The 25,759-nt window shown below is 40.2% G+C and overlaps 1 protein-coding gene across 2 annotated transcripts in view; it reads left to right on the forward strand.

Annotated features, from left to right (window-relative positions):
- Positions 1–25,759, forward strand: part of LOC148849183 (RNA-binding (RRM/RBD/RNP motifs) family protein) — a 35,583-nt gene continuing 9,824 nt past the window's right edge. The window contains exons 1-6 of one of the 2 annotated variants that reach the window (XM_088948167.1): positions 1–494; positions 614–711; positions 784–835; positions 13,980–14,050; positions 23,200–23,290; positions 23,368–23,443. In XM_088948167.1, coding sequence (XP_088804293.1) covers positions 356–494; positions 614–711; positions 784–835; positions 13,980–14,050; positions 23,200–23,290; positions 23,368–23,443 — 527 coding nt within the window. In that variant the 5' untranslated portion in view covers positions 1–355. The remainder of the gene's footprint in view (positions 495–613; positions 712–783; positions 836–13,979; positions 14,051–23,199; positions 23,291–23,367; positions 23,444–25,759) is intronic. The other variant, XM_088948168.1, reaches the window with a different exon arrangement.

The following is a 25,759-nucleotide window of genomic DNA, read 5'->3' on the forward strand; positions in this document are numbered from 1 at the left end:
AATTTGGCTGTGAAACTAGGAGAGAAAAAGGTCCCATTTGTCTACTCCAAAATCCTAGTACACGGACCTAAGCATTATACCTTTCCTTTTTTTAAGCAAGCTTCGTCTAGTCTCGTTTTTATCGGCTTCATCTAAATATGCAGACGTCTACAGCTGACATTGTAGGGCCTCGGAAGTAATTAACGGCGAATGTGTATAGAATGTTTGGCAGAAGCCTAAATCAGTAGAGGCGTTTGCAGTTTTGGATTCCTACTCCATTCGTAGGAATAGTACTGTGGGAGTGGGCTTCGAATTTCCGTGTACATTGAAATATTGATACGAGAAACAGAATACACAGGCGAGAGTCTACAAAGGAATGGCTTCCAGCAACATAAACTCAGTTTTTTATGCAGATTCCTACCATCCAATCCAAGCCGGAAGTATTGACGGCACAGATATTCTTCCTCACGACAATGCCATTTACAGGGCTCTCCTCTGTTCATCTGCTGGACTCTGTAAATTTCTCGCTAAAAGAGAATAAAAAAGTTTTTTTTTTTTTAATTTCATATGTATAATTTTTTTCGTATATGGCTTCGATTTCTTCATCGAACCTTACTCAACATCGATTTTGCAGACGACCCATTTGGGGATTCCAAAGTTATTGGAGATCCTTATTGTACTTTGTTTGTTGGGCGCCTTTCTCACCTCACAACTGAAGACACGCTGCGGAAGGTACTCCCTCATTTAGTCTTTTCTATTGTTTAGATTTAAATTGATTTTGATGGGCCTTGTTTCTTCTTGTAGGCTATGAGTAGATATGGAAAGGTAAAGAACATACGCTTGGTTAGGCATATCGGTAATTTCTTCCTCTTGTTTCTCGTGTCTGACGTTGTTTCTCTTTAAACGTTCTGAAATGGGTTGTCTGTTAAAATTTTTGGAATTTGTTTTATTTATTCTAATTTTTACAGTATTTCAGATAATGCTCTAACTTGGACATTCTTACTGGTGCTGCTTTAATTCTTAATTTATATTCTGAAGTGCGTATATTTTGTTTTTTCAAATTTATTGGTTTAGCGAATAATACCTAACCTTTTAGCTAAAAGAAAAATTATACCTTATCAGTGTAGTTAAAGTATTGCACTGAGTAGTGACTAGGTGATTGCCTAGACATTTTGGAGGCCCATCGCATGATACTTTGTTAGCAGGCATCCATTACAAAGTGGGAGATGGAACCAGAATTAGCTTCTGGTATGATGCTTGGTGTGACCAAAGGCCCCTAAGAAGTCTTTTTCCTATCTGTTTCTAGGTGGCTGAATGTAAGGAAGCTCTTGAAAAGACTGTTATGAAGTTACTAATTCTCATGTTGGACCTCAAAGTTTCGAAGAAATCTGCTAGATTTGGATTGGAGGAGATGACTGAGTTTCTTCTGAAAGTCCAGTCTCATATACCTAAAATTGGTGTGGCTGATAAAAGGGTGTAGAAATGGAAGCATCTGGGCTTGTTTTCAGTGAAGTCTTGTCCAAATGGTATGACGGGTGATGTGGGAATGGTATCCCTTTCAAGTTTCAAGGTGTCTTGAACCATAGAATTCCCTTAAAGGTGGCATTTGTGATTTGGAAAGCAGTACTCAATAACTGTTTGACTGAGGAGAACCTGATTTCTTCATGCAGCTGTCTCTTCCATAACCACTAGACAAAGTGTGCTGATCACCTATCCTTCATTGCCCACTTGCATGGAGGCTCTAGGCTTTGTTTCTTTAGGTGATTAATTTATGCTGGCCTTTCACTCATCAGTAAAAGAGTATTTATATTACTAAATGAATGACCACTAATGTCCTTACAAGAAAGGGGAAATACAAGAATGTACTAGCTGATTAGTATACAACAGAATACATGGCCCAACAATAGACAAAAGCAAAGGACAAAACTACCCCTATTCTGTACTTTTCCCCTTAAGCTGATGTTGGGGAACAAGCATCAATTTGTCCATAAGAAAGTTATGCCTAGCCCAGGTCATGGCTTTGGTGGAAAGATTAGCAAGTTGTAAGCTAGAAGAAACATGTGGGAGAGAAATGTTACCAGCAAGGAGATCTCTTATGAAATGGTAGTCCACCTCTATATGTTTAGTGCACTTATGAAAGATAGGATTGGAAGCAATCTTGATGGTACTCATGATGTCCACAAAGAGGGGGGAATAGATGAGCGATGATCAACATCCATATCATGAAGCAGAGCCTTGAACCAAACAATTTCACTATAGATAGAAGACATTGCATAATATTCTGCTTTAGTGGATGACTTGGAGACAACTTATTATGATTCGACCTGCCCTTGAGTTCTGTTAGTCTGATAACAACCAAGAAAAGAGAAGAAGGAAGAAGAAAAAAAGAGTGAGAAAAAAGGAGAAAAGGAGAGAAGAAAAGTCTGGTTCGAATGAGAGAAAACAATTACCTCTCCCATTCGGCCAGACATGTTTTATATTACCAACATAATGGAAAAGACACATGTGCCCTTACTTAAGTGAGGGACACTAGTTCTAGTATAATATTACAGATCAACAACCTCAACATAAGTATAAAGACAGAAATACCCCTACACTAACACTCCCCCTAAAGCTGGTGAGTATATATCATATAATCCCAGCTTGTTACATATGTAGTCAACTCTTCCCCGACTCAACCCTTTTGTAAATAAGTCTGCCCACTGGTTCCCTGTGTTAACATATGTAGTGTCTATCACTCCATTCAGCACCTTCTCTCTCACAAAGTGACAATCAACCTCTATGTGCTTGGTTCTTTCATGAAACACCGGATTAGAAGAAATATGAACTGCAGCCTGATTGTCACAATAGAGCTTCATTGGAGTGTTAACATTGTATCCTATCTCCTGTAGAAGGTTCCTTAGCCACACTAATTCACAAGTAGTATGTGCCATAGCTCTATATTTCTGCACTGCTTCTCGCCACGACTGTTTGCTTCTTACTTTTCTATGTCACCAGATTAGCCCCAAGAAAAGTGCAATAGCCTGTGGTAGACCTCATATCAGACATAGAACTGGCCCAGTCAGCATCAGTATATACTTCTATTTAAAGTTTTCCAGCACTTTTGTATATCAAACCATGAGTAGGAGCCCCTTTTAAATACCTCACAATTCTTAGAACCGCATCCCAATGAGGAACCAGAGGTTTTTGCATGAATTGACTTACCACACTAACCACAAATGAAATATCTGGCCGAGTAATGGTTAGGTAGTTCAGTTTATCTACAAGTCGCCGGTATCTGCCAGGGTCTTCAAACACTTCACCCATATCACTGCTCAACTTAGTATTTGTTTCCATAGGTGTTTTAGTGTTTAGCATCTAACAAACCTGTTTCCTCCAGCAAATTAAGCACATATTTCCTCTAACACAAATTAATACCATGCTTAGACCTTGCTACTTAGGCCATCGATTCTGATCTATTTAGAGGACTCTCAGTGAATGATCTCAGCAAAAGTGCTTAGTTTTTTCTTCTCCACTTAGCCACCCCCTTGCTGGCCCTAGTGATTTAGTAATAAGAAGGGAAGGAGGGATGACTGTAAATTTTGATGGGACCGCGTCAAGCAGTCTAGGAGAAGTTGGTATAGGAGGTATAGTAAGAGATGGAAGGGGTATTGTTATTTGGACTTTTAGTGGTCAAATAGGTGTTGTCACAGACACCAAGGGGGAAGTGTTGGAGGCGCTCACTGGAATTGGAATAACTAGAACCCCGGGCCTTCAAAATTTAATCATTGTGGGAGATTCTGCAAATACCATAAAATGGCTAAGAGATAAAGAGGGTGGTCCATGGAGATTGAGCCATTTTTTGACAGAATCTAGAGACTCTCTGGATTTGCTAAATGCAAACTTTACTTGGATTCCAAGGGATTTAAACTCTGTTGCATATGGTTTAGCTAAAATAGGTGCCCAGTTGGATGTCTTTCCTTTGATCAGCAATAGAAAAAATAATTCTTTAAATTAGAGTAGAAGTATAATACAACAAGAGGTTGTGAAAAAAACATCAAACCCAAAAAGCCATCCCAAATTTATAAATGAGCCCAAAACATGGATTGTCTCTGAATTCCTTGTTTAGCTAGCCATCTGCCATGCTGTTTGCAGATATTCTAATCCATCTTATTTGGATAAGCATATCTCTAGAAAGCTGTTTGAAGTGCCTGAATTCATTCCTTAGCTGCCAAATTACCCCTTCCTCCTTTTTCAGCCAGCCCACAACTATTTTTGAATCCCCTTCAATGGTTAGTCTCTCAATCCCCATTTCTTTAGCCTTCTCCACCCCATAAACTGCTGCCAATAATTCTGATCTCACCACATCAGCTTGCTGAACTGGACGGCTGGACCTGAATACAATGCTAGGATGTTTCCATTTTCTTCTCTAATTACCCCACCGATACTCTATGGGCCAGGATTGCCCATACATGAAAATTCAATTTCTTCCACTCGACACATGGGGGCGGCCAGACCTCTGTTATTCTTTGTTTTCTAGAGGATGAAGCAGCAATTGAGGCCCCACGAAATGAGAAAGTCTTCAACTTTAAAATTTACAAAGAGCTTTAAGTTTTTGACTCAATGAGCCACTCTTAAGGTTATTACCTCTATTAGAGCTTCCTTACTTATTTCCTTGTCTTCAAAGAGTCTTATATTCCTTTTTTCTCAAAGTGTCCTAACCATTTCTGCCCTAGTGCATCTCCCCAAAATCCTGCCTCTTCTTTTAGAACACGTAAAAGCAACAGAGCTAAATGGTCCCTCCAAGCTATCAAGGGGCGCCATCTGCAACCAAAGAGAGAAGAAAACCTCTCCCAAACAGAGAAAGCAAAAAGTCAGGAAACTAAGAGGTGAAAAGCAATCTCACCAAATAACTTACATAAGAAGCACCAACTTGGGGACAAACACCAGTTTGGTCTTTTCCTTTGAAGCAAATCATAGGTATTAATGGAGCCATGAATGGTGCCCATTCGGATGTCTTATATAGCGATAGTTTCATTCCTGTATAATCTCCTGGGGTTTCCCCTTTGTTTTGTGCATCTCCTCATGTACTTCCTCTCTTATTAATAAAACTTTGTTACCTTTCCTTAAAAACCAAACGACTGCCAATGATAGATGCATCTGGGGGGTGGACAGTCAAGGTCCTAAGTATCGTTTTCTAGCAGGGTCTGAATTTTTAAGTCCATGGCATCTTTCCAATGTTTAACTGCAACCGCCTGGTGGTAAGATCAAGGTATATCTATAGAGGATTGCATAACAAATAAGGTGCTATGGTTAAAAAGAAAGTGATGACAGTTAGGGGGCGAGAAAATATGGGAGAAACGACATAAAGGAACATGTGCAAGTAATGGAGCAGTGGATGAAGGGGAACTCACAATGGTGGTGGATGAAGGAGGAGAACCTGGCATTGGTGCTGAAGGAGGAGGAGGCCTAGACGTTAGAAGAACTGGATGCTTACTGCAGTTGTGAGAAGAGAGAATAATGGAGATACAAAATTGTTCAGTTGGTCTTACCCAAGCCAACCTAGAAAAAGAATATTTATATCAATAAATGAATGGACAATAATGCCCTCACAAGAAAGTGAAAATAGAAGAATTTACAAGCTGATGTAGTATACAATAGAATACATGGCCCAACAATGGAAAAAATAAAGGATAAAACTACCCCTCTTCTCTATAGTACCTCTCTGAGCCATATAAACGGGTTTGGTTTCCTCAACCTAAATGAACTTTTCTCTTGTGCTTCCTTCTTTAAGTCCCTTTTGCCAGTCTCCTCTTCAGTTTTTCTCTACTAAGGAAGTTTGGTGTAGGCCTGCTCTTTCTAAGATTATGGCTTTTTGTTGGGAAGTGTTTTATGGGAAATTGATCACCTTGGATAACTTACAAAAGTGAAGACCCTTCCTTAGTAGGTATCGTGGTTAGGGTTGCTACCACGTACTACTTTCATGCTCTTTTATTGTAGAGTTACAGGTTTGGCTCTTCTCGTTGTTTGGGTGCAGGCGGAATATGCTAGTAGAAGTAAGCATGCAATTTTCTTTTTTCTCTTTGCCTCAAAACAAAGGAACGTTTATGTGGAGATGTGCTAAGGCAGCTCTGATTTGGACAGTGTGGGAACAAAGGGATGCTAGAATCTTTTGAGAAAAGGAGAGAAACTGTCAAGAATTAAAGGAGAGTGTGCTGAATAGGGTAATACATTGGTTAAAGACTTTGAAGTTATTTCACCATTTTCCTTTAATGGTGTTTGGAAGAATTGGCCAACAGTAGCTAGGTGTTCATCTATAAAGAATAGGGTATCAGCAAGTTGGGTACTCCCTCCTGGAGGTTCTTTGAAGCTGAATTTTGATGGGAGCAGTCAAAGCTACCCAGGTCCCTTTGGAATGGGATGTGCCTTGAGAAATGAATTTGGATAGGTTGTATTTCTTTACTTGGATTCTTTGGGGGATTGGGGATTCTACTAGGGCAGAATTATTAGCTGCCTTGCAAGGGTTTGCAGTTTGCAAGACAATTAGGCATGGAGCAACTTTTGATTGAAGGGGATTTGAAGGTGGTGGTGGGGTGGTTCCAAGAGCAAGCTGTGGTGGATAAGAATGAAATCAAGAAATTTAAATGGCTGATGTAGGTGTTCAAGACTGCTATCAGTCTTGATCACTAAGAAGTTTCAGATTCGATGAGAAGAGAAAGTGAAGAAGAAGTAGAAGAAAGAGTGATGAGAGAGCAGTAGAACACCGATTTTGAGGAGAAGAACAGAATGCCAATATTCTGCCGCCACCACTTTAATTTAATATATATATGTTATGTTAGTTACATGAAAGGACATATCTGCCCTTGATGTTTACATCATAACTGCTAACACATAACAAACAATATAAAACTGAAAAATAAACAGCAACTAGGAATAACAGAATAACAAATTGACCACAGCTGTGACTAGATACATTCTACCCTACGGACAGAGTGGGACCACAGCTGTGGGACCCATATCAATGTTCTCTACACTCCCCCTCAAGTTGGGAGTATATGTTCATCATTCCCAACTTGGATAGATCCGCTTCTAGCTTCTTTCTTGATACGGCTTTAGTGAGGATGTCTGCTAGTTGCATACTGGATGTGATGTAAGGGAGGCATACTTCTTGAGATGAGACCCTCTCTCGTACAAAGTGGCGGTCAATTTCAATGTGTTTGGTTCTGTCATGCCGTACTGGATTATGTGCTATATTAATGGCGGCTTGATTATCACAGTACAGCATCATGGGCTTCTCATACTCAATACCCAACTCCTCAAGTAGAGATCTTAGCCATAGGATTTCAGCCACTCCGTTGGCCATGGACCTGTATTCTGCTTCAGCACTTGACCGGGAGACAACACTTTGTTTCTTACTTCTCCAGGAGACAAGATTTCCTCCCACAAGGGCACAATATCCTGAGGTAGACCTTCTGTCATCAACACTCCCAGCCTAATCAGCATCCATATAGACTTCCACCTTCATGTGATTGTTGTTCTTTAATAGTATACCCCTACCTGGGCATCTCTTCAAGTAGGCTAAGATTCTTTCTGCCGCAAGAAGATGTGTGGTTCTAGGAGAATGCATGTACTGATTGACAACACTAACAACAAAAGTAATATCTGGCCGAGTGAGGCAGAGATATAGGAGCTTTCCTACCAATTGCTGGAACATAACTTTGTCTTCAAGAAGCTCCCAACTCTCAGCACTAATCTTGTGGTTCTGTTCAATTGGTGTATCTGTAGGCTTGACACCTAATTTTCCAGTTTCTGCCAATAGGTCTAGGACATATTTCCTCTAAGAAATAAAGATCCCTTGTTTGGATTTAGCAACCTCAATACCCAAAAAATACTGGAGTACACCAAGGTCCTTCACCTCAAATTCTTGATGGAGAAGCTGTTTAAGAGACTCAATCTCATGGCTATCATTCCCTGTGACCACAATATCATCAACATATACTGCCAGTAGTGTCAAAGAGGACTCCACCCTCTTGATGAATAGGGTATGATCTGACTGAGCCTGTACATAACAAAACTTCACAAGAGCTAGTCTGAATCTATCGAACCAAGCCCTAGGTGACTGTTTCAAACCATACAGAGCCTTGTTGAGCCGGTAGACCTTCTTACCTATTTCTGCATCATAAAATCCAGGAGGCAAACACATGTAAACTTCTTCTTGCAGATCTCCATTCAGAAAGGCATTTTTCACGTCCATTTGGTATAAAGGCCAAGTGTGACTTGCTGCAAGGGACAATAGGACTCAAATAGTAGTCATCTTGGCTACCGGTGCAAAGGTCTCTAAGTAATCTATGCCATAAGTTTGTGTAAACCCTCTTGCAACTAACCGAGCTTTATACCTCTCAATAGATCCATCTGCATTATGTTTCACCGTAAATACCCATCTGCATCCAACTGGTTTCTTTCCTTTGGGCAAATCAACTACCTCCCAGGTGTTGTTTTTCAACAGGGCATCCATTTCAACTTGCATTGCATCTTTCCATTCAGGGACGGATAGGGCTTCTTGCACTGTTATTGGAATAGGGACATTGGAAATGGAACTAAGGTAGGACCTATAGGTAGGAGATAGGCGATCATAGGATAAAAAATGGGAAATACAGTGGGCTGTGGATGTAGTACAATGTCGTTTCCCTTTACGGACTGCAATCGGAATGTCAAGATCATCTGTAGGAGAAGTCTCTGTGGGCTTTGGGACTGTAGTGTCTGGATCTGGAGCTGCAGATGAGATTGGAGCTGGCCTGGACTGCTGATGATCATGATCAACCTGCCTGCACCGCCTGTGATAAACCCACAACTCCTGATCCCTCTGACCACCCTCACCACTGTAGCTCTCCCTCAACTTCTGATCCCTCTGACTACCCTCACCATTGCAACTCTCATCACCCAATGGAATAGGTAAAGGAACTGCCCCACTCTCACTGCTCTCCCCTTGAAGACAAGACCTCAAACCCCCACTCTCACTACTCTCCCCCTAAGGGGAAACCCGAGGATAATAGGGTGTCCCCTCAAAGAAAGTGACATCCATGGAGACAAACTTCCTCCCGGAGACAGGATCATAGCAACAATAACCTTTTTGAGTTTGTGCATAACTAAGGAAGATGCATTTGGAGGCTTTGGGTTTGAACTTGGAGTGATGGGGTCCGAGAAGCTGAACAAAGCAAGTACAACCGAATGTCTTAAGAGGAATAGAAAACGAGTCCTCACGTGGGTGTAGGAGGGAAAAAGGAGATCGCATATCAAGGACCCTGGAAGGAACCCGATTAATAAGATATACCGCCGTGAAGATAGCATCACCCCAGAAGCGAATAGGAACATTGAAAGTAAATATGAGGCTTCTAGCCACTTCCAAAATGTGCCTATTCTTCCTTTCGGCAACCTCATTCTGCTGAAGTGTATGAGGGCAAGAGCTCTGGTGGATAACCCCATGATGAAGAAGATAAGATGTCAATGATTTAACAAAGTATTCCTTTGCGTTATCAGATCTGAGAACTTTGATCTTGGCATCAAATTGGGTTAGGATCATTTGGTGAAAATTTTGGGTCAGGGAAGGTACCTCATCTCGTGAACGCATGAGATAATCCCAAGAAATACGGGTATGGTCATCAACAAATAACAAAAAATATCTGTACCCACCCATGGAAGGGATATGATAAGGCCCCAAACGTCAATATGCACAATATCAAAAGAATTATCACTCCTTTTATTGCTCAATAAATAAGGCTTTCTACAATGCTTAGCAAACTCACAACTTTCACACTGTAACTGAGACAACTCAATAGACTCAAATAAAGCAGGAAACAGACTCTGTAAAGATCAAAAGGACAAATGACCTAATCAGTTATGCCAAAGCATAACCAGACTCACACTCTGAGAAACAAAAGACATCTTCTCAATTGACTCTCCCTGACACAACTGCTCCCCGAGCAGATAGATCCCATTCGCCTCACGGCCAGTCCCAATCACCTTCTGTGTCTCCAAGTCCTGAAAAACACATCGGTCAGGGAAGAAGGTTACTGAGCAGTTCATATGCTTGGTAATACTACTGACTGAAAGAAGGTTAGTATCAAGCTTAGGAACATGCAAGATAGATGACAGGGAGATAGTATCTGAAAGCTTGATGTCACCCTTCCCAGAAATAGGAACCAGGGAGCCATCAACAATAGATACCTTATCCCTACCGGAAGACAAATGGTAAGTAGTAAACAATGAAGGCAAACTAGTCATGTGATCAGATGCACCTAAGTCTATTACCCAACAAGGTTCAGTAGTACCTGGAGCTGAGGCATGATAGGCTGAAGCTCAAGTGCCTGAATGGGCTAAGGCAGATGTGGCAAGGGCTGATTGAGGCTACGGTGGCTGAGCTGAATTTCCAACTTCCTTTTCTAGCTGTATTAGGGCAGCCCGAACTGCAGCTAAGGTCTCCAAAGATGTTCCTTTTGTGCCAGATGAGGATGCTGAATCAATGTTCACGACAATATGAGTAGTGCCCTTCTTGTTTCTCAACTTCGCAGGAACCAAGTGAGGATGCGGTTTCCAACATGTCTCTTTTGTATGTTTGGGCTTCTTACAATGTTCACATACAACATCCTTTTTGTCTTCCTTCCTCCTGTCCTTCTCTGAATCATCCCCTGATTTGGGTGTAACCGCTACAAAAGCTGGTGTGGGTGGCTGAGGTTGCATCATAATCTTCCTTCTAGTCTCTTCACTGTGTACAAATGAGTATGCCTGAGAGAGAATCACACTGTCTCTAGTCAAAATCTGTCGCCGAGCAATATCATAATCTGAATTTAAGCCTGCCAGAAACTCAAATACCCGGTTTGTCTCAACCTGCTTTCTATATATCTGTGCATCTCTGGGACTCTCCCACTCAAGAGTCTCTAAGTGATCAATCTCACGCCACAGGGATTGCAAGGTAGAGAAATATACTGAAACCGGTCTCTCTCCTTGTCTAAGATTTTTTGCTTCACATTTCAATTCATATGCTCTAGCAACATTAAGGGGTTGGGAATATGTTTCTTTCATAACATCCCATATCTCCTTAGCTGTCTTAGCCCACAAATAATTCCGGCTAATATGAGGCTGCATAGAATTACATAGCCATGTCATAACCAAGTAGTTTTCTTGCATCCACTTGGTATATGTCGGGTTTCCCTTGGGAGGTTCTTTCATGTCTCCCAAGAGGTACCCTAATTTACCTCTTCCACCAATAGCCATCATGGCTGATTGGGCCCATTCCAAATAGTTTGATCCATCAAACTTTACAGTCGTAATCTGACCACTCATCTCAGAAACATTACCATAACTGATGTTCCCAAGGCTGCCTTCTGCCCGATTTTTAAACTCGATTTCTGTCAAGTATCAAAATAGCACTTGAACAACCAATCTCAATCAAAACAGTATAGGCCTGATCTGTATTCTCAGTGCATGTGCACAAAACTGAAATAATTCTGATCTGAAACCAACTAGCCAACACAGCAGTAGCTGTCTGTAGAGCTCTAACCCCTTGGGACTCTGAGAACAGCTTAAAAAACTGTGATATGCTTGCAGTAGGGTTTAATCAGTCCTTAATTTAGCAATTCAGTTGCACAACCCAAACATAACTGTATAGATAGGCTTGCAGTAGGGTTAATAAGAAACCCTAGAATCTGATCAGCCCTACCAATAAACTTAAGGGAAGCTCCAGGTAGATCACAGTGTTCAGTCAAGCACTAGGGCTTGCCGCAAGATCACTTTCAAATCCTAGAGTAGAGAGAAACACAGTTCGGTCCAGGGTTTGCTGTAAAACCCTAGTGAATCGAGGAGAGAAAAACCTAGGATGGTTCGGCCTTCCCCTCCAGATAGGTCCAACCTATCTTCTCTGATAGAACTTATCTTAGAAAGTAAACAGCTTACAAGGAAAAAAATGTTTGCTGCCTTCTAGGGTTACCCGAACCCTAGTCTTCTCTGATCCTTCCTGACCACCAACACTCTGCAGCCCTAGCAAGTTTCCAATAGCTGCTAGCACCTCTGGCGATCTCCAAGAATCAGTTTGCGAACTCCTCATTTTCAGCTTCTAGTCCTAGGAGATTCTCATGTGGTCGACTGGTATTAGGCTCACATGAGAAACCCTAAGGCTCTGATACCATGTAGGTGTTCAAGACTGCTATCAGTCTTGATCACTAAGAAGTTTCAGATTCGATGAGAAGAGAAAGTGAAGAAGAAGTAGAAGAAAGAGTGATGAGAGAGCAATAGAACACAGATTTTGAGGAGAAGAACAGAATGTCAACATTCTGCCGCCGCCACTTTAATTTAATATATATCTCTATGCTAGTTACATGAAAGGACATATCTGCCCTTGGTTTTTACATCATAACTGCTAACACATAACAAACAATATAAAACTGAAAAATAAACAGCAACTAGGAATAACAGAATAACAAATTGACCACAGCTGTGACTAGATACATTCTACCCTACGGACAGAGTGGGACCACAGATGTGGGGCCCACATCAATGTTCTCTACAGCTGACACAAAATGTTTGTGAGAATATAGTGGGTGGGGAAATCAGCAAATGCATTGGCTGATTGGTTAGCCAAGCAAGGGGCAAGTAGGGAACATTTGTTTTGAGCTCAGATGTAATTTGATATTTACTCCTTTTGTAATTTGTTTGGGAGAGGCTGCAACTTGCGCCTCTCCAAGGAATGCTTGTATTAAGCTTGAATCTCTGAATTAATAAAATTTTCATTACTTATAAAAAAATGGCGTTGTGTAAAATCATTACATATATGATGAGGAATGCTATTTCTTGTCTGGTATTCATGATTGGTAACCAAAAAGTTGAGGCTCAGTTCTTGATTGCATTTTAATAATAATAGTTACTATTAGTCTTTTCTACTAATTTTGCTAGCTAGGTTCTTGTAACTTCTGGAGGATAAGTATTCCTATTTTGTATCATGTATAAATATCAACAACCTATGCCTCTCTTGGTATAATGTTTCTCTTAGTGCTAATATGCATTAACTTCGTGGTTATGATCTCATATAACCTACATGCTTCAAGTTATTTTCACATTGACATTAGATTGCAGATGCTTCTAAATGTTATTTTTTTTTGCCATCCAACTATTTTGTCTGCATTTGCTTACTGGATCAAGTATGATAACATTGAATTTGGGTATTATTTTCTAATATTGATGCAAAAGTTGAAGAATCAAAATTGGAATTTTATGTATTTCTGTATTTTGGGATAGTAGGGGGTATTTTTGTCATTTTGCATTTTTTTGTAGGGTCCATTGATAGGGTTTAATTTGTCTAGTTATAGCTTGTTTATATTTAAAATTTTATAGTCATTGCATAAGTAGGATTAGAGTTATTGAGTCTTCTTTGAATGGAAATAGGATTTAACAGCTTGGTTTGAGTCCTACTAGGATTATTGAGTTTAACAGTTTGACTCCTAAGACTATTATGAGTCTAACAGTTTGACTCCTAGGATTGTTATGAGTTTAGAGTCTAGAAATATGTATGGATGTTTTACACAAAGGCAATGAAGTTTATTGAGTTTTCTTCAGCTTATATGGCGAGCGATTCCCATGCCCTAGAGTGATTCTAGTTACCGTGTGAGTGATTCCAGGTATTCTCTCTCTTATTCCTTCAAGAAGCCATTACAGCCATCAACAGCCATAAAATTGTTTATCAAAAAAAAAAAAAACAGCCATAAAATTCTGATCCAAGAAGACCATTCAACATTCTCTAAGGACTAGAGCTGAGCTGGTACTACCTCAAATATACTATTTGATTAGCATGGTATAACAAGATATTGCCAAATCCAGAATAGTTGATCTTGCTATGCTCCAAGGAAAGTTTTGTAGTGTTGGTAAATCCTACTGATGTTCTTTATTTATTGAATTTAGTTGCAAGTTCTCTTTATGGATTTGTTTATGTGTGAAGATCTGCTGTTCTAAGTTTTTCGGTAACTTATCTGCAGTAACTGGTGCATCATGTGGTTATGCTTTTGTTGAGTATGAAAACGAAAAGGAGATGCGCCGTGCATATGTGGTATGTTGGTAATCTCCTATACCCAAACTTTTCTCTGTCCTTGGTATCTTTTCTCCTGTAAATTTTTCCATTGTTGATTTCACAAACTCAAACTGAACCCATTTTCACCTACTAATATACAAACTGCTAATCAACATTCCTGTCGCTGATAGACAAATCTAAGCATTTTTCAAACTATAACCCAAGTTATATGTTATTTTTTTGATCAATAACCACATTTCATTAATTAATCAAAAAAATGTTACAAGGATGAAGATAAACTTTCTTATCTTCTAGCTGGAGCTTGAGCTCCCAAGAACAAAAACGGAAAAATTACACTTGTGCCCAAAACATTAACTCCCTCTCAACTTCTTGCTTAGCTAACCCATCAGCAAAGGAGTTAGCTGACCTTTTCACCCAGCAGATCTTAATTTCCATCTCTTGAACAAGCCATCTAAATTTCCTCCTCTCATTACTGTACATCCATAAACTGCTATTTTCTTTGTTCAGCCACCCTACCACCACCTCCGAGTCCCCTTCAATGATGAGTTTTCTATTATTCATCTCCTTAGCTCTTTGGACTCCTTCCAGAACTGCAAAAATCTCAGCCCTGAGAGAATCACCCACTCCAATTGGGCCTGAAAACAAGGCTAAAACCAGCCCATTCTCATCTCTAGACACACCTCCAATCCCCGATTGTCCTGATTCCCTTGACTACTCCCATCAAAGTTAAAGTTTTAAAAAACCGGCCGGGGGGGGGGTCCAATACACATTCATTATTGTTTTGGGCTGGGTGCAGTTAGCAATCTCACTCCACTTCCTCAATAAATCATCCACTGTGAAGTCTGTAAACAGCTCTAAAAATTTCAGCCATTGTACTGCCCTTATATGGATCAAATCTCTCAATTCTTCACTATCCCTCTCCTCTTCAGAGAAGATCCTGGAATTTCTTTCCTCCCACAAAGCCCAACATATAGCAGCCCTCAAACATCTCCACATGGTTCTTCCCCTTTTCAATCGGCACCTGAAGAAGGAAGGGGAAAAAAGGCTTTGCAAATTTGTTGGAGGGTTCCAACTACCCCCAAAGAGGATAATGCCCACACCCAAATGGACTTAGCAAACTGGCAATTTACCAATAGATGAAAACCAGTTTCACCATCCGCTTTACATAGAACACACTAGTTAGGTGATAAACAAGTCTTGGGCCTCTTCTTTTGGAGCAAGTCACCAGTGTTGATTCTTTCCAAAAATGCTTCCCAACAAAAACCACCAACTCTAGGGGGGATTGGTCTGCACCAAACCTCAGTGACCGGGAAGGGAGGGGGAATAGGGCTAGGGGGCTGACTTAGAACTTTGAAAAAAGAGGCACAAGAAAAGGAGCTAGAGGGGGTGGGGGTCTATATTCTAGAATCCAGCTTAGTAGGGTCCAAGAAAACATTATCAAGGAGACCAAGGAGGCTCGTGATACTATTCAAGTCTGTATCTCTCACAACCCTTCTCAAGCCCAGATTCCACCCAAACCCAGAAGATGAGGAAGAAGGGGTAATGAAAGAAGAAATTGGCTCATTCTTAAAATTACAAAGGGCATACAAGGAAGGAAACAAATCCATAAGAGCGGCAATCCCCACCCAGATTTGTTTGCAGAATTTTATGGAAGTTCAAATCATACTTGATGAGAGGAGAGAAAGTTGGAAGCAGATCGTGAATGGCTTTCGAAGGTGACGCACTTGTGGTCGTAGCTTGAATTCCGACATCTCATCCATTTTGCTCCATGCCATGTATGCTTACCACTATTTTAGCCCATAGTCTCTCCTTTTGTATTGGGAGTCTCCACAGCCATTTTCCCAAAAGAGCCATGTTCCTTTTCTTGATGTTCCCAATCCCCAAGCCACCCAGATTTTTGCTTCTACACACCACCTCCCAGCTCACCCTATGATCCCTCTTCTCCTCCCCTAGTTCCTAAAGGAAATCTCTCATCATTTTCTCCAATCTATTGGATACCTTTGGTGGGATTTTGAACACTGAAAGGAAATAGATGGATAATTTAGCTTAGGTAGCCTTGATTAGTGTAATCCTTTCACCAAGGGAAAGGTAATTCTTCTTCCAAGAGGCAAGTCTCTTTTCAAATCTTTCCACCACCGGATTCCAGAAACTCTCTTTTTTTGGGTTATCACCCAAAGGCATCCCTAAGTAGGTCAATGACCATCGTGAAACTTCACAACCCAAGTCATATGTTATAGTTTTTCTATTTAAAATTAACCATTTTTCAATCTAAGCAAAAGTTTATGCCCTCTATTAATTTTTGATGGACAAATCTACCATAGGATAATTTTTCTTGTATAAAAACTAATTTAGTAGAACTGAATTATTGAGGATTTCCAACCTTCTATGGGCTTGCATCTGACTTTTCATTATTTTGTTCTTTATTAATAAGTTGGACAAAATGTCATCTGGAATGTCCTTTAAGCATGTTTTTGGGGACAGGGTTGTCAATAAGCTCTTTGTCAGTTAGCAACATTCAGTTGCCTTGCATTGGTGAGAGATGTAGCGTTTTGGTGTTTGTGTGTCTTTTGACTTGGTCTTTTTCTGCCATTAGTAGGAATCTGCTGAAAAAAATAAAGTAGTTTCTTGAAGTGAGGAGGAGAGAAGGAGAAGAAGAAAAGAAGAGAAGTTGAAAAGAAAAGAGAGCAATAATCTGGCCGCCCCCTTCACTTATTATTTATACTAAAATAATAGAACAGTACAAAGACAACTATGCCCTTATAGGGCGGCAAAACATAAAACAACATATATAACACTCAAAAAACATAATAATATTTCGACTCACATAACTACTATGGTCCCCACCTCCTATCTAGCAACTAACATAAAACATCTACTCAGAAAAACATCATAAAACTAATTAATCTTCAACACTCCTCAAGTTGGGAGTAAATGTCACACATTCCCAACTTGCGTAGATCATGTTCAAGCTTGTTCCTTGCCACCCCTTTAGTGAGAACATCAGCCAGTTGCAACTCTGAAGAGACATAAGGCAAACAAACTTCTCCGGTTGTTACCCTTTCTCTTATAAAGTGTCTATCAACTTCAATGTGTTTTGTCCTATCATGCTGAATTGGATTGTGGGCAATATTGATTGCAGCCTAATTGTCACAGTATAACATCATAGGTTCCTCCGCTTTCACCCCAATCTCACTCAAAAGAGATCTAACCCAAAGAAGTTCTGAGACACTATGAACCTTGGATCTATACTCAGCCTCTGCACTTGACCTTGCCACAACTGCTTGCTTCTTACTCTTCCAGGAGATCAAGTTTCCACCTACAAAGGTACACACTCCTGATGTAGACCTCCTGTCATCTAAGCATCTTGTCCAGTCTGCATCTGTATAGGATTCTAGCTTTAGATTCTCATGATTTGAGAAAATAATGCTTCTGCCAAGGTACTTTTTCAGATATGCAAGTATTCTCTCAATAGCTTGGCAGTGCTAAACCCGAGGTGCATGCATGTATTGACTCACAACACTAACAGCATAAGAAATATCTGGTCGTGTCATACACAAATACAACAATCGGCCCACCATTCTTTGATATCTCCCCACATCCTTTACCAATTCACCATCCACACCATTAATTCTGTGATTTGGATCAATAGGAGTGTCTGCTGGTTTGTCCCCAGTTTCCCAGTCTCTCGTAGTAGGTCAAGTAAATATTTTCTTTGTGAAATGAAGATCCCATGCTTGGATTTTGCAACTTCAATCCCTAAGAAGTATTTGAGCTCACCAAGATCTTTGATCTCAAATTCTTGCTGCAATGATTTGTTGAGATCATCAATCTCCTCCAGATCATTTCCTGTCACCACTATATCATCCACATACACAATCAGAATTGACACCAAAGCATCTCTCCTCTTCACAAAGAGGGTGTGATCAGACTGTGTCTGTGTGTATCCAAAATGGATGAGTGCCCCTCTGAACCTGTCAAACCAAGCCCTAGGTGACTGTTTCAGTCCATACAGGGATTTTTTGAATTTGCACACCTTTCCTTTACCAATATTTTCATAAAAGCCTGCTGGAATGTCCATATATACCTCCTCCTGTAAGTCACCATTGAGGAAAGCATTTTTGACATCAAGCTGGAACAAGGGCCATGAATAGGTGGCTGCTAGAGGTAAAAGGATACAAACTGAACTCATCTTAGCTACTGGTGCAAAGGTTTCCAGATAATCAACACCATAGGTTTGAGTATACCCTTTTGCTACCAACCTTGCCTTGTACCTCTCTATTTTGCCATCGGCCTTATACTTCATTGTGAATACCCATCGACATCCGACCGTCTCCTTGTTTGGGGGGAGATCAACTATTTCCCAAGTTTGGTTTTTGACCAAAGCATCTATCTCATCTTGCATGGCTGTTTTCCACTCAGGTTTGGAGAGAGCCTCAGTAACATTCCTGGGCATAGACACAGAATCCAGGGAAGAAAGAAAAGCACGGTAGGAGGGTGATAAGGCACTGTAGGAAAGATGGTGTGAAATGTAGTGGGCTGTACACTTTCTCTTCCCCTTACGAAGTGCAATGGGAAGATTAAGGTTAGTGGGATCAGCTGCAACAATGATGTTAGGGACATAAACATTATCATCAGAAAACATAATAGACTCAGGCTCAAGAGGAATACCTGGAACTGTATCTGCCGAATTTGGAGTTTCAGAAGGACTGATAGAGAGTGGTGTGGGTCGAGGATGTGTGGAGCCATTGCTGTGAGGCTGACCATAGTGGCTCAGGTAATGAAACTGGAGGTGTAGGCATTGGTTGAACTGATGGTGCAGGTGGTGGCTGAATTGATGTAGGTGCTGGCTGAGTTGATGGAGGCACCACAAAAACAGGAAGATGAACAGATTGTGAGTTATCCTCCCCAAAACTCTCCCCCTGAGGAGAACCACTCGAGAAGAAGAATGTGGATTCAAAAAAGGTAACATCCATAGTGACAAATCTACTCCTCAACATTGGGTCATAACAGCAATACCCCTTTTGGTTCTGAGCATACCCAAGAAAAACACATTTCTTGGCCGTAGGATCCAATTTCTTGCGATGAGGGCCAAGAATGTGAACGAAAGAAACACGACCAAAAACCCTCAGAGGTATATGAAATATCTCTCTATCTGGAAAAAAAAGGCTAAATGGCACCTTAAACCCCAAAGTCCGTGAAGGGACACGGTTAATCACATGTACGGCTGTAAGAACTGCATCTCCCCAGAATTGCACAGGAACTGAAGCACACATCATAAGATTCCTTCCCACCTCCACAATGTGTCTATTTTTCCTCTTAGCAACTCCATTCTGTTGTAGTGTATATGCACAACTGATCTGATGATCTACACCATGTTCTAAGAGATACGCGTTTCGGTCCTTCTCAAAGTACTCTCTGGCATTATCTGATCTAAAGCCTTAGTTCTCACTCAAAATTGCGTGAGAATCATCTGGTGGATTTGTCGTACTAACTTAGGAACCTCATCACGTGATCTCATTAAATATATTAAAAAACATCGTGTATGATCATCCACAAACAAGAGAAAGTAACGGAATCCTCCCATCGAAGGGATTTGATATGGCCCCTATACTTCAGTGTGTGCAATATTAAAAGCAGAAGTATTTCTTTTATTACTTGGTTTAAAAGACTGTCTACAATGCTTTCCTAACTGACAACTCTCACACTCCAAACTAGATAATTGAATAGACTCAAACAGCTTTGGGAAAAGTCATTTCAGAGAACTAAAAGAAAGATGTCCCAAGCGATTGTGCCAAAGCATAATCCGGTTCCCTGACTCTGACCCACTACTACTATTGCTACTAACATGATGGCCCTGATGTCTCGGAATCTCATCCAGAAGGTAGATTCCATTCACCTCATGACCACTACCAATCATCTTCTTTGACTCCAGATCCTGCAAAACACGATTACCAAGAAGAAAGGTCATAGAACAATTCAATTTTTTTTCTCAAAGAACTAACAGACAATAGGTTGGTATATTGTCTAGGGACATGTAAAACAGAAGACAGTGTTATATCATTGGTCACTCTAACTGTCCCCTTCCCAGCAATGGGCATATGTGAACCATTTGCTGTAGAGACTCTGTTTCTACCGGAGCACAATTGATAGGAACTGAAAATGGTAGGGGCATTAGTCATATGCTCAGATACTCCTGAGTCTATAATCCAGGGAGGTCCCTCCTTACCTGAAGTGGATGCAAGATTTGTAGTTGCATATGAAGTACCTGTATGTGCAAAGGAAGTGGTGTAGTTAGCTCCTGCATTCTGCTGCCCATCTAGAAGGCTAGAGCTGGGTGAATCTTTCTTATAAGCTGTCCAAACCTCTCCAGTTCTGTTCTCACTGCTGCTACTGCAATGGATTCCCAATCAGTTTGGGAGAGAGGGGCTGAAGAGTCTCATGTAGTGGCTACATTTGCATTTTCCTTTTTGTTTTTTATCCGATCAGGCATAAGGTTTGGATGAAGCTTCCAACAAGTGTCCCTGGTATGCTTAGGTTTCTTGCAATAATCACACACCAAGTCCTTCTTATCTTCCCTTCTAGTCTCACTACTCCCCCTGTCTCCATTTGGCTTAGGTTTTGTTGTACCAACCATAGCCGACTGGTCAATCCCAAGCTGTCTCAGCATTACATTCCTCATACTCTCCTTTCCAAAGACAAAAGCATAGGCCTAAGAGAGTGTCACACTCTCCCTATAAAGAATATGCTGCCTAGCAATGTCAAATTCAGGGTTCAGCCTTGGCAAGAACTCAAAAACCCTATTCCTCTCTACTAGTTTGTGATAAGTTGCTGCATCATTTACGCTTTCCCATACCACAGTTTCTAAGTGATTTATTTCTTGCCATAGGGTTTTCAGCATGGAGAAATACACAACAAGACGTTTTTCTCCCTGTTTCATACTTGTCACCTGATTTCTTAACTGATAGGCTCTGGCTTCATTTTGCTTTTGAGAGTAGGTTTCAGTCACTCCATCCCAAATCTCCTTAGCAATATTAGCGTATAGGAAATTTTTTGCAATATGAGTTAACATAGAATTACATAGCCAAGACATTACCATGCAATTCTCTTGCACTCATCGGGAAGAGTCTGTATCAAATTTCTTCTCCTCCCTAGCGAGATACCCTAATATTCCACGGGCACCAATAGCCATCTTAGCTGATTGTACCCACTCCAAATAGTTTGTAACATCAAGTTTTACTATAATAATGATCCCAGACCCAAAAATATCACTACAACCTCTAACACCCAGTCCCATAGTACCGGTAGATTTCATCTCGGTATTCCAACTCTCCATTTTACTTCAAACAGTTCAACAGTAAGAAAAAATAGATTGTTGACCTTCAAAAAATAATTTAATACCACACACACACAGAAACCAACCCTTTTGGAAGAAGAAAACCCTAGTTGGAGGGAAATCTCTCTCCTCCCCATGCCTCCCAACAGAGAGAAAAGTGAATCGATCACTCCGGGAGGCCTAGAAAATTTCAGAAACCAAACTGCCTTGTTCAGAAAATCAAAAGAAAACTAACAATACCTGGGCGCCCAAGATCAGATAAAAAACAAAGAGTCCAACTTTTCTGGGACTCGTCCTCGTACTCTAGTTCTTCCTGATTTTGATGCCGAATAGTAGATCACCTTCCTGATGTCTAGATCCCACCAAAAACTCCAAGAACTGGGCAATCTATAGCAGATTGATCAACCCTTTACTACTTTATGCAGTCGGCTGATCTAGGGCTGCATGAAAATGCTTCAAGAAACCCTAGCCGATGCTCTGATACCAAGTAGGAATCTGCTGAAAAAAAATATGAAAGAAAGTAGTTTCTTGAAGAGAGGAGAGAAGGAGAAGAAGAGAAGAAGAGAAGTTGAAAAGAAAAGAGAGCAATAATCTGGCCGCCCCCTTCACTTATTATTTATACTAAAATAATAGAACAATGCAAAGACAACTATGCCCTTATAGGGTGGCAAAACATAAAATAGCATATATAACACTCAAAAAAATAATACAATTTGGACTCACATAACTACTGTGGTCCCCACCTCCTATCTAACAACTAACATAAAACATCTACTCAGAAAAACATCATAAAACTAATTAATCTTCAACACCATTTATTAGGTGTTCTGGGATATTTTCTTTGTTTTATTTGAGAGCTTGATACCTCTTGATGGTCATCCAAGGTTCACTTTGTTGTTTATGTGCAATGGGCTATCTTGGTACCTTCTAGGTGTTGGTGGTGTCCATTTTTTGGTTTTGTTATATTTTTATATTTCCTCTATCATTTTGTCTTCTGGTGTAAGTATGCATGATTTATGACAACACTGTCAATGATTGTAGTGTCTTGGTAAAAATATTTGTGTTGTTTGGTATCATTGCTACCTCTACCTGCAACGTCTGGGGTTGGTGAACACAAATTTTTGAGAAGATACTTTTTCAACCACAAGCCTTTTGCGTTGATCAATACAAATTGCCATTTCTACCTGCAGTGTCAAATTTGACATTTTGTCAATAAATGCCAATGATCAATACCATGCATGCACTTTGTTAGTTAACGTAACTATCTTATGTGATGCGACAAGACACATTTCTTAAAAATTTGTATTGACCAACCCCAAATGTTGCAGGTAGACGTGTCAATGATACCAAATAACACCTTAGTCTTTATTATCACCTTTGAGCAGGAGATGATAATTCCTCAAATAGTTAGCAACAACCTTGTCAATCTGAATACTTGCCACAAATAATAGGATAAGGCATTGTTGAGTTGACTAGAATCTTGCCAACCTGAAGTCCATTGTTAAGCTATTAAGGTCATAATGTTTAATGGTTGAGGAAATGGTGAATTTATCTTGTGATGCTATGTTTTAACTTGTTAAAACTATGGAAACTTCATTTTGAAGAGATGTGGGATAACATGGTCAGCCACATTTATTCATATGGACAACTGTAATACATTTGTAAAGACTTTGAACAGGTTTTACCTATGGATACTTGTGACTTTGTGGTGGACAGATGCTTCTTGAAGTAATTGACATTCTTGACTTTTTGACTAAATATTGTGGAGTATTTAAGCCAAAAAAAAACTAGTTTATGGTCATTTTTTGATGAATTATTTTCCTATTATATGTAGGATGCACATCATTCCATAATTGATGACTCTGAAATTATAGTGGATTACAACAGGCAGCAATTGATGCCAGGGTGGATTCCACGAAGGCTAGGTCAGTTAAAGAAGCTCCATTTTAACCAATAGGTGTTTATTTACAAGATCATTCTGAATGTTCTCTTTCATAAATAGGAGGGGGCCTTGGTGGTAAGAAGGAGTCTGGACAGCTTCGCTTTGGAGGACGTGAAAGACCATTTCGAGCTCCACTGTATGAACCTTCATGTTTAATATGTTTATTTTTACCTGGACCACTCAATTCTGACTTGTACTGCAGCATTGGATTGAGAATTCAGATGCATGTGATTCAATGATATAGAAACTGCCAATCCAAAATATGAATCTATTAGGTCAACTTCATTATTCATGATTAAGGTTGCGATTTTGCTTGGCACGTCCTGAACCCAAGAGGTGCAGCCAGAGAGAGAATCATTCCTTCCCAAATGTCAATAGGGAAAGGGCTGGATGCAGGCTCATTTTTGACTTCAGATTTAGATTCAGGCCCTGGCTCATTTTTGAGGCCAGAATTAGATTCTGGCTCAGGCTCATTTTTGAGGCCAGAATTAGATTCAGGCTTGGCCTGTAGTGCCCCTGTTCCAGCCGGAGATTCTGCACTCTGGCTTGAACTTCATATACATGTGTGTGCATATGTATATATGCATGTGTTATTTGCATTATGTATTTATGTGGAAATTATGAAGTGAGGAGGATATATTAGTTGATCTTTAATCTTGATAACTATTTTTTGGATGGCTGCTTCCACTACCTTTCTTCTACACCCAATTTGTTTTATTATGTAATTCCCTGTCAGTCCTGAAAATAGATGTTCTTTATTAGCTCTTGTTTATCTTTAATTATAAAACTGGTAAAATATGCCCTCAAAGACACTGATAGTCCTCAAAATACCCTCTCTTGCAAGACTATCTGCTAGTTAATTGATTGATCTGGGATCTTGATGAAATGATGGCTGACTGTGGATACTAAAGAATCTGTCTTTAAACTGCTAATTGGGTTGTGACAGCTGATTAGGCTTGTCTCGCCTCTCATCTATCAAATCACAATATTAGCACCTTCTGTTCACCAGTTACCGTGAATGCTAGAACAACAACACCTTCACCAGTCCAAAAAACTCATCTAGTTTTTGATGGATTTCTCTCTAGAGGCAGCCCATAAGCGGTGGGGTGGCAAATGGGTGGGTTGGGTAAGGGTTGAATTCCAACCCACCATATTGACCCACCAACCCACCATGACCCATCATCAATCCTTGTTAAAGGGTCATAACCCACCCTAACCCTAATCCACCCTGACCCACCCATATTGACCCACTTGACCCATCCATATTGACCCTTAATCACCCTCATCCGTACTAACCCACCTACCCTCACCTATAAATACAAACCCGACCCGTATACCCGAAATAATTATTTTTGAGAGTGTGGAAAAATATAGAGGAAGAGAAGAAGAAATGAAGAGGGAGAGAAGAAGAAATACTTCTGTATTGATAATGTGTTGATAAAACATGTTGAGCATACATCTTAAATAAGAAAAGATAGGAGAGACAAACTCCTAGGATCTCTCTCAATTACTCCTAAAATCTCTCTCAATTAGGGATTGATTAAATCTTTCCCTTAATCAATCTTTCCTAATTTTATTCAAATCTAATCTTTCCTAAATTTATTCAAATTTGTAATCAATCAAATCAAATATGTAATAAATCAAATCAAATCTTTCTAAATTTGTAGCAAATCATATCTTTCGTAATTTTCCGCAAATCATATCTTGTCGACACTCCCCCTCAAGTTGGTGCAAAGATATCTATCATGCCCAACTTGCTAACTTGAAGTTCAAATGACTGTCTCAACAAGCCCTTAGTCAAAACATCTGCAATTTGCTGCATGGTTGGTACAAACGGAGTGCAAATTATTCCTTCTTCAAGTTTCTCCTTTATAAAGTGTCTGTCAATCTCAACATGTTTAGTCCTGTCATGTAGAACCGGATTATGAGCAATGCTGATAGCTGCCTTGTTATCACAATACAGTTTCATAGGAAAACTCACTGGTCTCTTAAGATCTGCTAGCACCCTCTTTAGCCAAAGAACCTCACACACTCCTTGAGCCATTGATCTGAATTCAGCCTCAGCACTGCTTCTAGCAACTACACTTTGCTTATTGCTTCTCCAAGTAATTAAATTGCCCCAAAGAAATGTGCAGTGCCCCGAAGTTGACCTTCTATCAGTGATTGAGCCTGCCCAATCCGCATTTGTATACACTTCAACCCCTCTCTTCTCATTTTTCTTGAAGAAGAGTCATTTTCCTGGTGTGCCTTTTAGATACTTAAGAATTCGATACACAACTTCAAGATGTTCTTCGTACGGGGAGTGCATAAATTGACTCACCATGCTCACAGCGAAGGCAATGTCAGGACGTGTATGTGACAAGTAAATCAATCTTCCTACCAGCCTTTGGTATCTACCTGCATCTACTGGAACCTCATCTTTAACTTCTCCGAGTTTAGCCTTAACTTCTTT

The sequence above is a fragment of the Nelumbo lutea genome, chromosome 6 (assembly GCF_056320005.1).
Source record: "Nelumbo lutea isolate HS-2025 chromosome 6, American lotus-T2T, whole genome shotgun sequence".
NCBI classification, from domain to species: Eukaryota; Viridiplantae; Streptophyta; class Magnoliopsida; order Proteales; family Nelumbonaceae; genus Nelumbo; species Nelumbo lutea.